The 14,378-nt window shown below is 37.5% G+C and overlaps 1 protein-coding gene across 1 annotated transcript; it reads right to left on the bottom strand.

Annotated features, from left to right (window-relative positions):
* Positions 1-2,101: 2,101 nt before the first annotated feature.
* tmem276b (transmembrane protein 276b) lies at positions 2,102-14,255 on the bottom strand. The gene is made up of 4 exons (XM_015002034.2): positions 13,643-14,255; positions 9,429-9,542; positions 3,954-4,091; positions 2,102-3,728 (listed from the first exon to the last, which is right to left on the bottom strand). The coding sequence occupies exons 1-4, from the start codon at positions 14,019-14,021 to the stop codon at positions 3,481-3,483; spliced, it is 879 nt and encodes a 292-aa protein (XP_014857520.1). The 5' UTR covers positions 14,022-14,255; the 3' UTR covers positions 2,102-3,480.
* Positions 14,256-14,378: the final 123 nt, after the last annotated feature.

Raw genomic sequence — 14,378 nt, 5'->3', positions numbered from 1 at the left:
ACCAGGTAATCGACACCTGACATTAGTATCATGAACCACTGATGAAAGTTATTGTATTTGTTTTTTTTATGAAGTTGTTCTAGTCAGTGAGAAACAGTTGTAATCTCTGGAAGGTGATGTTCTCTGTTAATTCCTAATACCTGAAATGACCACTGGGAACAAATAAAAATAAGTCTCTTTTTCATTTAAGCTGAATATTAAATCCTTTTGGCTCAACATGACTTTCAGAGCTATTCACAATATTTAATCATATAATACACAAATACAATGTTTGTTTCTTTTTTTTTTAACAAATGAAGTGTTAATCATTTAAACTCTATCCTCATTGCCAATTTAAATAAGAAAACCCCAAGAGTTTGAAACACCACCTGTACCCATCAGCTTGTTGTCTTCAGAAATCTAATTAAAAAAAAGAGATATTTCATAATCCATGTGTTGCATCCAATAACAAAACCTATTTGGTATTTGGATGTTGTGCTTTCCAACAAAGATGTATCTAGTTACTTACTGTTTTTTTTTTTTTTTTTTTTTAAATGAAAATCGAATGACAAATTAAAACAAACATGGGTGATAAGATATTTTCTGTGCCTTTGCAAGTTTCACATTTTAAAAGTTAGTACACAATAAAAGTTGTTTTTGCTTAATAGAAAAAAATATTTTACAGTTTGAGAAGGGACACTGTGATACTGTCAGATCGGTAACCCTAGCCTCAGTCTTAAGCCTGCTTTATGGAATAAACACTGCATTACTTCTGATTTTGTGGATCTTCACAAATGTTAAGTTTTAAGTAAACTCCATTTATAATATACATAACCCTCTTCACATTTTCTGGCACCTCTGGTAAAGAAGCATAAAAGAAATCTAAATAAGCTTTTAAATAAACCCGCCATAATCAAGCAGAAAAAAAAAAACCCATGTTGAGAAATAATGTTTTTCACAAAATCATCAGCGGTACAATTATTGGCACCCCTGCTGTTAATACTCTCCAAAACCCCTTTTTGCCAATAGATCAGCACTTAATTCTCTCTTACTGTATTTCACAATATTGCACCTTATAGAAAGAGGATGTTTTTAGTCCTGGACTTCGTTTGAAGCCGCCTCTTCTTCACCTTATCAGACATTTTCTATAACAATTAATCCATCGAAGAAGGTCTATTTTGTGTCGGGGGAATCATTTGTGCCCTGATTCAGACAAATGTTTTGAATCATTAAACATTTGAAACTCTGGATGAATTTTCTGGCATCTCAAAGAGTTCATGACTCCAGTAACTCTAGGAAGGTTTCAAGAGCCTTTGCAAAAGAAAGTATCGTATATGTATAGCATATGAGGTGCTTTTCCAAACATGTTTGTTTTTTTTCAGACACATCTGGAATATAGCTAAAAAGTTCAGTCTTGATCTAAGAACAGTTTCAGATAAAGTCCAGGTAGCCTTTGGAAAACTGCACATCCCTACATTTATGATGGTGGAAGATTTTTTTTCTAGAATCACACCCAAATAAGCAGATTTAGTGCAAATAAGCAGATTTAGTGAGGCCAAGATGCCAATATTTGCTGCAGTGCTCTAGTAATGACTTTTTCTTTATTTTCTTTTTTTTACCATCCGCCTTACTTTGCACAACGGTAAAATAAGCCGGGGTGCTTATCCATCCTGGTGGCTAAATAAAATGTACGTCGGTGTCACATTAAATTTATATTCCAGGTAAATGGGAACAGTTTACTAATTAAAAGTTCTGAAACCATCCATTGTCTGAACTCGGTCTTTTCTTGTCAGGGCTTTAATTGGTTTCTTAGAGAAGTCAATTAATCCAACAGGCATGTTTTTAGTGTGGGGTGAAGCTGGAGGGAACCTACGCTTGCACAGGGAGAAAAGTTTATGCAGAAAGACAAACGCTAGGATTCAACCTGCAGCTTGAGTCCAAAAACATTAAAACGATTAATATACAAAATAAAAGAAGAAAATTTTAAGTTTCAGAAAAATTGCTAAGGGTACAAATAACTACAAAACAGACAAAAAAAAGCACTTTATTTCTCAACGTGAGTTTCCCCCTGCCCCCCTGGCTGTGTACATGTACACAGATTAAAGATCGATTTTTTTTTTCTGAAAATTTTCAGTTGATGGTGCTATAATAAATTATTTATTTTAAGACGTTTTAGAGATCTTTATCAGGAGTGTCACTAATTGCAAAGGGAGCAGTACATATGATTAGCACCGCTGCCTGTTTCCTGCTTGTTTTCTGTGCTGCAAATGATATGGAGATATTTGCCCTTCTCACAATGTTTGACTTTACAGCATCTCTATAATTAGGTTAGGAAATCATGAGTGTGGTGTTGCACTGATGACCACCGTTGCTTTTCTTGTTCTCCGAAATAGCGTAATGTGCTTGTGTTCAGCGTTTGCGAGACTAAAAAGGCTCGGAAACGCTAACCCTAACCCTAACCCTAAAGAATATGTTTTAGACAAAACTAAAACATATTCTTTAGCTAATAGCTTGGTTTCGCTTCTTGGTTTCTGTCAGGTTATTATTAAGCTGTCACCAAGCAACGGTGCTGCATGAGCAATAACGTCAACATCAGGTCAGAGCTCAGCAGCTTCTCTGTTGTCATATTTTTCATGTTTTTGTTGTTTTGTTTTTTTTACTTGGCTTTTGGGTTTACAAATCATTCTTAACCTCGTTTACTGTTAGGAGAGAAAAGTAAAAAAAAAAAAAAGAAGAATATTAATTTCACATAAACATCTGGCTCTTCATAGAAATGCATTTTCCTCGATGTTCGAGGCTAATTCTCTCTAGTGTGTTATATCACACTGGTGTAATATTTTTACAAGCTGCAACCTTATACAGCTGATTAATTTTTCATACCAGTTTGTGTTTTTCACTAAGATATAAGCAACAAAACGCCTGTTTTTTTTTCTTCTTTTTCTTCTTCTTCTTCATTACAAACAATGACACAGATCAGAGTCCTGGCAGGATGTTCTGGACTGATGTTTGCTTTGTTGACTTTTTTCTGTTTGAGGATTTCTCTCAAGATTTCTCCAGGGGAACTGAGAAGATATGTGTTTGCATGTGTGTTTCCTTCGTAGGAGTGTAAGTGGCTTTATTTGTTTCAAAGAGCACCATTTTAAGAGTAATTCTATTCAGAGATATCTGTTCTCTTTAAAGAGCCAGAAAAATCAGCATCTCAGAAATCAAAACAGACAACAACAACAAAGAGGGCTTTTTTGAAGCCGTTTCCCACTCATGAGCTGCTGTACAAGTTGTTCTTCATGTTCCTGAAGGTCCATCGAGGGGGTTTTTGATGTGTGAAGTTTGTCTTTTATTTTGTTGCGTTTTTGTCACAGATCAGGCACACTGTACACTGAAAGGATATGGCCACGTTGAGGGTGTTGTGATACGGTGATTACACGAGAACTGTTTCAGAGTTAAACATGGGAAGGTGTGCTTTGTGCGTTTGGTGGGTCAGTCTCCGTGTAACACCTCATGTCACACGGTTCCGTTCTCCTGCCTCGGTTTGTGGGTCGTCGTGCGAGCGGGCGTGCTCAAGGATGGAGCCAGAGTGCAGAGGAAGCCGGCCAGCAATGTGAGGCCGAGGCCCCCCCAGGCACAAAACATGGACCAACCGTAGCCGTGGCTAATGTCTTCAGGGAGGCCGTACATGTAGCGCGGGTAGCGGGACAACTCGAAGTTGATTCCTGCCACGCATGTGCACAAGGAGATGATGCAACATGTTCCTGTGTGAGCAGAAGAGACCAAAGGTGATTCAAAGGGACTCCTGATCGATTGCTAAGATTCCTTCATGCGCTGCAAGATCGCGTTACTGCAAGCGATTGATCTGCTGTCTCATGTTAGCCCGAATGTGCTCTCAGCCGTCACCAGATAAACACAGTAACTGGATGAAAATCAGATTCTGTCTGCATGCAAGTGTGCGGATGTGTGTGTACGTGCTTTCGCAGTACCTCCCATGAGAAAGAGTAGGCCGGCTACATATTGCATGAGGTCATGCTGCTGGCAGCATCCCAGCACTCCGATGATCCAGCCAAAAAGAATGATGGACACGGCCATGCCCACAAAGCCGGCTGTCATTCTTCTTAGATCTAGAGGGATATAAACATTGCAGAGTCAGCGTTTGGACAGAGAGGTGTTATAACAAATTTTAAAACTTTAAAAGTTGGATTTAACTACTCATTTAATCTTTACATGTTTAAAGATTAGTGTGCAAAGATCAAGAGGAAAAAGTGAACCTGTATTTTTGGGAGAAATTAAAACACTAGGTGAACAAAGACAAGCCAAGAATCTAATAAACCCATGTTAACCTGAATATGCAAACATTATGTAAATTCATGAGCAAAAAAAAAAAAAAAAAAAAAAAAAAAGAAAAGCTAAAAATCTGAACACAAAAACCATGACGCATTCGATCTTAGGTCAATTAAATGTCACCAATTCATCTAACATACAAATGGTTTGACACTTGAAGGAACCTGAAACACTTTAAGAAGAAACAACACACACAAAGAGGAAGAATCTGAAGAATAAAATAAATTTATTTTCTACAACGAACCAAATGCTTCTTTAGGACGGGTGCGATCATTTTTTTTTGCAACGTAGCAAGCTTCATTGCAAATATGCGTCTTTAAGCTTTCAGGAGGTTTTACTATCAAGATCTAAGGGGACACAAGTTTTTCTCATGTTGTGTGCATGTATGTAGGCGACACCTACAAGCTAGTTTAGGTGTGTCAACTTCTGCTGTGCTGCTGCTTCATTTGTGATCCTTCACACACTTTGCAGAATATATGAAGCATAGTCTAACATTTTCGGTGGTCTATTTAAGCTGCGAGGCATTCTGCTGCACTCTGCACATCATGTTCCGCCTGCCTGCCTGCCGGCCGGCCGGCCAGCCGCTGCTGCTGCCAGCTTTTGCTTGTTTCCTCTCAGCCCCTCCACCACCCCATCATCCCCCCTCCCGAGCTCCGAGGTCAGATATCCTCTCCTCACTTCCTGACATGTGCAAGACATGTTTAGGAAGCAGAGATGTGCCCATCACTCCGTGACATGTTGAGCAGCATGGAGTGAAGAGACTGGAGCCTAGATACCAAATGCAAACTTCTAATTCTGATGAAGATTTATTTAAAGATCTACAGAAGAGTTTTGTGACTGGAATAAAATACATTTCTTATCTTACTTGTTCTTGATGTTGCGGTCGCTTGGGATTGCAATCTCTGTGTGCTTTTCTTCTTTGTCTAGTCCCACAATGGTTGGTTAACCATCACTTGTTTCCACAGTTTATTGGTCTTAGCAATCTATTGAAGTGGATTCAGAGTCTGAACTGGAATCTAACAGATAATCGGTCGAGGAGGCTAAAAATTAGGGTGATGGCAAGGAGACGTTCTAGCCTCAAAGCCAAAAGCATAGTCTTATTTTCACATCAGAAATGATTATTTTTTTGGTTCAAGTAAAGCTATCTTTGCTAGGTGTATGAATGAAAACCACAAATACATGAAACTTGAAAGAAAAAATGCTCCTATTTGTTTTGTGCAATTGTACTGGACTTTCTGTGTGGTCAATTACAATGTTGTGGTAATAAATACCACAAATAATAATGTTTTAAGTGATGCTTGTGGCTCTATTAGGAAACAGCTGATCAAAACTGAGTCGTTCTTCAGCTACACCTCCAAAACAGTAAAGGAGCTAAACAACTTTTTCTCATTATGATTGGATGACATAAAATATAGGTACAGGAAGAAAATTTAGTCCATGCAACATCTTGACACTGACTCTGAAAAAGTTATTGTTAATTAAGTTAACCTCTGTAGTTGTTTGATAAAAAAAAAAAGTAAAATCAGACAATTCCATGGGTGCAACTCAATGCTTATAGGCACCTAGATATGTTGAAGAAAAATTTCTCATGTTAAAACTGAGAATCTGAATGGGAAAAATTTTGATTTCTCAGTTTATTACTGAATATGTAATAAACTGCTCAACTGCTGGGATTTTCACACACAACCTTCTCTCAGGATTACAGAGAAAAGTCTGAAAAGAGAATAATATCCAATGAAAGCGATAATATCTTTGTGATTTCAGAGGAGACACAGCAGGACTGGTTCAAGATCATAAACAAGCAGCAGTACCTTCAATAAACACGCATTACAACCAGGTTATTCAGAATACTATTTCTGAAAGCATTGCACATTGCAGCTTGACATGCATGAGCTACAACAGCGTCACATGCCACTGGATGCCACTCCTAGCAGGAGTGAGAACCTGTATACATTTTATGCAGGGTCACCAAAATTGGATAAAATCAGACTAGAAAATTGCCATCTGCTCCAGTGAAACATACATAAACAACATGCAAGCATGGATCCTTCCTGCATCCTGAGTGCCGATACTTCATAATAAAATGATACTTCATAATAAAATGATACTTCATAATAAAAGTTAAAAGTACAGTGTATTAAAATACTCTTAAAAGTATTTGTTTTGCCAAGAAGTTACTCAAGCAAATGTAACTGAGTAAATGTAACCAGTAACTGGTTGCATTTACTTTTTTGTCTTTTTTTAAGCAAATGCGATTTTCAACTTTAATTTCTTCTTTCCTGTCTTTCTTTTCTTAAAAACACATTACAAATGACAGAAAATATATATTTTTAAATATGCATTTCCTTCATCCCCTTCTGAGAGTTGACCTGAATTCACAATCCAGCTAAATCCAAACTCTAAAATATGGGTGTAAGACAAGATGATATGTCATGGGCAGACTTAGAAAAAAATCTAGATTTTCCAAAAGTGAAATAATTAACAGAAAATTGGATTCATAGATACAATCGATTTGTTGCCTAGTCTTAATCCCTCGGTCACTGTATCTAAATCCAATGGAGCACCTTTGAGATGTAATGGAACAGAGAGATTTGCATAATGGATGTGCAGCAATTAAATTAGCACTACCATGTCAGCATGGATCAAAATATACCAAAAATGTTTCGGACATCTTTATCCCATAAAAATTAAGACTTGCTCTGAAAGAAAGGGAGTCCAACATCGTGTTTGCAAGGTGTACCCAAAAAAGTGGCACCTGTCTTTCTAAAATAGAAGGGAGGGGAACCTTCACTATCCATCACTAACAACTCCTCTGCTGCAGTAGTTTGAGCTCCCAAATGTTACGTCACTTATTCTGTTGCTTGTCCAAGTAGGTATGTTCTTCCTTTGCTTGATTAAAGAATCATATGCATTGCCTAATCTGCCTGTATCAGCCTTCACTACCGGCGTCACTAAACAGAGCAATAAATATAAATTTTTAAAGAAGTGGTCAACGCGCTTTGTAAATGTGTGCAGTCATGATTATGCATGAACCGTGATAACGTGATGTGGGCGGGGGAGTTGATGGACTCAACTGATTTGTTACCAAACTAACTAAAATCTGTGGAGTTTGGCCTGTGACAAAAAATTGTTATACTGTAGGTAATATAAATGAGCAACCAAAATTGAAGACATTTTTCTGTAAAAACAATGAAAATGCACTTAATAGTTAGCAACAGAATAGGTTGTCCCCACATGTATTCCCACTTAAAATGGCTAAAATCACAAACAGGCATATCAGGTCAACATGATGAGAAGCCTTCCAACTTTTTGAAAGAAATTTAATGTTTAAAACTCAGAGAAGCAGAGAGAACCCCTTCAGAACATTGTTGCATCTTTTGAAGGAGTACATGCCTTTATGCTCAGAAAGGTCCTGCACCAGTGTGACCTACATAGGAGGTCTGCAAAAACAAAGCCTCTGATTTCTAAGGAAACCACAAAGGCCAGACTAAAGCTTGTCAGATAGAAAGTTCACAAAGATTTTGACATCAGATTACATGTTTAGCATAATTCAAATTCAACACTCCAGAAAATAACCTTCACTAACTGAGAAGCATGGAGGTGCAGGTGTCATGACTTGGGGATGCTTTGTTTCGGTAAAAGTGGGCAAGCTCACCACCATATAATTCAGAATAGACTCGATCGCATAACATCGGCGTTCTCATAGCAACATGCTAAATTGGATTCCATCTCTGGTGATTTTAGGAATTACAGCTTTCAGTCAGCTCTGCTACTGGTGGGTCACCTTTAGCCTTTAGGGCACATCTTTTAATTTCAAACCCCGAATCTTTTTTCTCCTCTTTGAGCTCTGCTCTGACAGGTGCTTCACCAACATGAAAGCGAAGGTCAACACATTTATCGTGTGTATTTCACAAACGTTTTGCATAATACTATAAATTAAACAGTTTTGTGAAACTGTGTTGGTCTCTAAGGAGTTTCATGAGGAAGTATCTAACCCATTCATGCATAGCAATCACTACAGTGGACAGCTACCTAAAAGCCATTTTCTTGTGTTTCTTGTGGATTTTTATGTTACAAATGCACACAGATCACTGAAGTGGACACTAATGCATCATAAAATACACCATCAACTACAGGCCATCAGCTGCAAATGCAAGAAATTATTTTTGTTAAATCCAATATGGCCGACAGACAAAAAAGCATGCCGACCAACCCGGTCCCTCCTTCTACTGTAGACGACTCTTCCAGGTAAAAAAAAATATATATTGTGACATCAGATAACCCCTAAAGAACAATACTACTGATGATTTTTCAAATAACAACTTTGTATTTGGAGAAAATTACAATTGATCGCCTAAAAAAATAAAATAAAATAAAAACTTTTTTTTTTTTTTTTACAAATGTTTTTTTCCTACCTTTTTTATGCCTTAAGAAAATAAAAAAAAATTGGAAAAAAATCCTGACACAAAGGAGCACAATTCATGCATGAAAGGGCTGATGTAGGTTTAACGTAAATGTATTATACGTAATAAAGCATTCTGTCCTACTTTTTTATTGTTACAGTGACGATAATAGTTCTCCTTTGTGAAGTAAGTTTTTTTTTTGTTCAAACGTTTTAACTAAAATAAACCACATGTGGTGATTCAACCAGATTTCTTTTTCTATATGTAAAGTGCATATTGCTGCCAATCACACAAGCTACAGATGCTGAATACATCAGTGAGCAAATTGCCGCTATACATGTTCCCTGACAAATAGAGTGAGATAATCAGTGAATGAATAATTGACCTTCTGATTGGAGGACGGCTGATTTATTCCCTGAGCAATGGCACACCACTAATTATTACAGCCGCCATTTCTGCTGTGTAACAAGAGGGAGGAGATAGGCTTTAAAATACTTAAGGACAACAAATTAAATGTTACTGAAAGTTTGATTTGTTTGACAACAACTTGGAAAGAAAGCCATATGTAATTAATATGTGCAAAGCAAAACCAACAACACTGGTCCCAGACCATTCTCAAGCTCAAGAGATAAATGAGAAAGATATATGACATTTGTAGTCATTTTTAGGTGACTAAAAATGGCAAAACAGACAGAGAAGGTCTATGAGACTTACGGAGAGCATGCCACTCATCCTGGCGTATGGTCTTTGTGATGTTGATGGGTAAATTCCGTGGAAGGATGGACGAGGAGTAGTGATACTTGACTGGGGTACACCTTTGAATTATTCCTGGTAAAAAGACAAAATGGAAAAGACAGTTATAATCAGGGCAGCAAGATTTACTGAAGGAGAGAATGAAGTTAGAATTGCATTTTAAACCTTTGCTCTTTTTCTCTGGGATGATGCGACGATGTGTGCACAGACATAGCATTTATTTTTCACCCTGTCTGAGTTTTAATTTTCCGAGCTGGGCCTTTTAGCCTTGTTGTTCCCCCACTCTAGCACAGTAATTAAAGAGGGATTAGGAAACAATGTGGTACATGGATTATACTCCCAAAGGTTTCATATGTAAATGTTGTGATTTAAAGCAAATCTCATCATATTTGTGCATGAATTCTGTTTTTCAGACTCCATCTCTGTGTTCTTGCTCTGGCTCATTTCTAGCAGTTTCTGAGCAAATCAACACTTTATATATTGAAATAAAGACTGATTTATTAAAATAAACTGGAGTTTCTTTCATAGGTCAATGGCGACATAAACATTTTTTATTACATTTCTTGAAGAATTCAGACAATCTTTCAATCAAAACACAACAAGAGGTACAACTCTTTTGTTTACTGTATGGGATCTTTAAGGTTTTAGATGATAGTTTTTGATAATGGCATACCAGGCTATAATCTGTCATGATGTGTACTTATGTAAATAAAGAAAAAAAAAACTAGAATATGACAAGAAAATTGTTGGTGATGAAAATATGCTGTGTTGTTAGTAGATTTCACATCTTCTAGCAACCTCAGATCTGACAATAAATTGGTGATATTGAAAGCATAAAAGGAGCAAACAGATTTATATAAATCTAGCAGTGTTGATCCATATAAATTACACCAGGATAGAAAGAAAGCATCTCAAGTTGGGATTTAAGTGATTAGTAAATGGGGATTGTTCACTGCTGAAACCAACCTCTAAGATTCTCACTTCAAAAAGTCTAAGAAAATCTAAAAGAAAATCCATGCCAATATTCATTTGGTAACAGTGTAATGTCTACAAATATTATGGTTTGATATGTATTTGGGGTTTTAGTATGCTTCAATTAGAAAATAACTATAAATGTGTGAATTTTTTCCCCCTACGTTTGTCAATTCTAATAAAAAAATCACTTTCAATTTCTGATATTATTTAATTTCATTATTTTCTAAAACTTAAAAATGTGAAAAGACAATTGACTAGTTATTTTGTTGCATATTTTAATAAATAAAGTAGTATATGGAGGCATAGCCAATACCTACAAAGTAACCACTTGAAAACATTAATTGTTGATTTAAATAAGAGTTTGCACATATTTGAGAATAAAACATCTTTTGTTGCTTTAAAATATTTCAGTAATCTAGCAACCCGGCCATTGCTGAATGCAGTATGTCCGAGTGTTGGGACAATCCCCTCTCATCAACAAAGATTACTCCAATGCAATTTAGATGTATGGAGTTTGGGATGATTGGATGCTACGAGTAGCCATTTGGAGCCGATTTTTCTTTACCATCAGTTGTGTTTACATCGTTTCAGGTGTGAAATTCAGCTAAGTCCAGAGTGAGCAGCATTCCTTCACAGATGCATACGCTGAGATAAAGTTTTGGTTCAGTAAACCTTACTTTCTCTGTTGTAGCTGCAGGAAAACCTTGATGTTCCCAAAGGCCACGGATTAGTGACAGCTGGGAATCATCTTTGCTTTCTTTTGGCGTTGCTGTCTGAAGTTATAAAACTGCATCGTGCGCTTAGCTCTGCAAATAAACATTCTGTATGTTCAAGTACAAAACAGTGCTGTATTCAATCTGTGCACATGAATACTGACAGAGTTATACCAATATTACAAATACATGTATTGTTACACCCCTACTGACAAGAACATAAAAAGATGTTTATTCTGAATGGGTAAAACCCGATTTTTAAGTTGTCCGCCAGATCTCAGTTTAAAGGGGCAGTATTAAAATTTTTTCAGGCACTACTAGATTATAGCATAATCTAGTAACTATTTCACCTTCAGCTGTTATAAAAATGCTGATATATCAAACATGACTTAAAAGAAATGTGACTTCGCAAATTAACGCCTTGAAATTGGGTCTGTGTCTCTTTAAGAAGTCCCTGCTCTTTCTGACACAAGGCCTTCATCACATCATCACGACGTTTCTCTTTTAAGTTGTTTACAACATTCTTTGGAGCGTTGCACTGAGAAGCAGTTCCTATGATGACCTCAGCAGATTCTCAGGTCCACCAGATGCTTCCTAATTGTTGCTACCACTAGTCTGGAGGAGCTGAGTGGGGGAGGGGTGTTATGTGAGGCAGAAGCTCAGCTTAGAGACTGCAGCTGCGTGGAAAAGGCGACACTGGTGAGACCAGGTGTTTATGGACCTCCAAATGGTTGCCATGGGAGATTAAAGAATTTCTCAAACATGCATTAAAGAATCAAAGCAATGCTATATGTTATACAAACAGGAATAACATTATAGCATGATATGTAGCTCAAAAAGCTATGTATCTTAATACCCACCTCCCTTTAAAACAACAAACAAATATAAATAAATTAATACTTTCGAACATTTGGGCAATCAATGATTACTGTGGTATTTCAATTTTTCTTTCTCAGTGTTTAATATTTATACTACATTTGTGTTTATTCTACCAATTTCTGATCTAATAAAATTTAAGAAAAATGTGTGAAGTCCGACAATTTCAATCAGAACAGATCAAACAAATATAAAGTCTTTTAGAGACTAGATCACCTTTATTTACAACAACTGACTTTTTTCAACACCACTCTATGATAAGAGATGTTTTCTATTGTGTATTTTAGGTTCAAATTAACTTTCTACTTTGTAAACAAAGATCTGACACAGAATCCCAATTAAGGTATTTTTGGCCATGTTAGTTTGTGTGCATGTAGATACACATGCTTGTTTTCAAACCACAAACAAGATAACTAATGTTTGATATTTATGTATCTGAGTCAAAAACACACAATCAAATAAGTGGAAAGAGGAAACAACAGCCTCTTACTTTCTTTTGGTAACTGTTTTAAGTGAATAATCTATGAACAAAATCAAATTACTTTGTTATCAGTGCTGCTACTTTCACTTAGCAACAACTCAAACATGAAATGAGCAAAATGTGAATTTCCAAATCAGACACAGCTTTCAAATCGGGGAAATAACATCTATTAGATTTGACGACTGCATAAAACATTTATATTCTGGAGCATTAAAACCACCATAAATATTTTATTATGTTTAAAACTGGGGTCATTTTTGTAATCTGGGATTTCCCAATGAACTCACAGAGATTAGTATAAAAAAAAAACTGAGGCAAAAAACCCCCCGAAATAACAAAGCAAGACTTTTCAATCAAGCTTAATCCATTGTAATTATTATTGTGTAATAATCAGAGAATTTAGAACAATGAAAAAAAGAGGTACAAGTGATTGATACTGGACAAAATGAGTTGCTAAAAGTGACAGTTTCATTATTGTTTCTTTTAGGTTGTTTTAAGGTCAACTGGTCAATAAGGGTTCATCTGCCACCACTCAAAACATTTCACAAGATAATAACATTGACAGCTGTTTCACTAGATAGGAAACTCCATGTTGTTGTGCAAGTGCTCAGTTTTTGTAACTCTGACTGAATTGGACAGGGAGCACAATTAAATAAAACGCCATTTTTCATCTAATTATGTCTCGAGAATCTAAACTGAATCAAATTCCTGCACAACATGTAACATGTAACCTCAGGAGCTACAGGAGCATAATCATAATCATTAACAGACTAAAGATCAATAACAAAGAAACCTGAGTTAATAAATGGATGGGGGGGGGCATCTACTATGTATGAATGTGTGTGTATATATATATATATATATATATATATATATATATATATATATATATAATGCTAGACAGTGATAAAGGTTCTGATTCTGCAACAGTATGATTCTTTCAGCACCACGGACAGAGGACGATCACAACACGGAAAATTGCCAAGTATATAACATTTTAACGCGGAAACCCATTACTGTATGATGCGTCTGGATTGTTCTGCTTCATGTCAGCTTAGGTGTGAGCTCATCGCCGAGAATCACGGCCTGCTGCACATCAGCAGCCAGGTCTCCATCCCCCCTCTGTTTACCTTTGTAAATAAGGTCCTCGGTCTCCAGGTCGAATCCTTCCCGGTGACACTTCCTCCAAAGCCCGGAGACGGTAGAGTTGAACTGTCGGCTGCAGTGGGACTCCATTGAAGACGACGCGGGCAGAAAGTGCCGCTTCCCCCTAACGAGAGGAGCAGCATCTGGGCCGGTTTTTGGAGGCATCTGGAGGGGGAGGTTGTGGTTTGAAATGTAGATGTAACCGGGGTCGTTCCGCTTGTTGGCATAGTTTTTGCACCTCTCTCGGTGTCTCCTGGCGTCGGTCTCGTACCAGTAGTCGGTGCAGATCGCCATGGCGAGGAGACCCAGCGCGCAAAAAGCCAAGAAAAGCCCAGCGCTGGTTAATATTTTCATAGCGGCCATCTTCCTTTGCTCGGTGGAGAGCCCAAACAGTGGCAAGAAGGTTCCTCCGTGGCCGTGGTGGTGATGGTTTTGGCTGGTACCGGCGTGAAGCAATTCACGACGGCACTCAGAGCTTCCTGCAGTCCTTCGCCGGGAGCATGATGCTGCAAGGCCGTAACGGGGTGGACGGGATGCTGCGGTCTATTGTTGTGGTGCCCGGTGCATGAAACGTTGTTCCCACCATCTGTTATGGTACAGGAGGAGGAGAGGGGATGGATGGCGACCAACGCTGTGAGGAGGAGGCAGGGGAGGTGATGTAGTTGCGCTGTCTCTCCTCCAGGTTGCTGAGGGATGGGGAGCAGACAGAAATATGTTCTC

The sequence above is a fragment of the Poecilia mexicana genome, unplaced genomic scaffold, assembly GCF_051168715.1.
Source record: "Poecilia mexicana isolate PSO_F unplaced genomic scaffold, ASM5116871v1 scaffold_3, whole genome shotgun sequence".
In the NCBI taxonomy this organism is placed as follows: Eukaryota; Metazoa; Chordata; class Actinopteri; order Cyprinodontiformes; family Poeciliidae; genus Poecilia; species Poecilia mexicana.
Note: the sequence above shows the minus strand (reverse complement) of the source record. Positions and strands in the feature narration are given on the sequence as shown.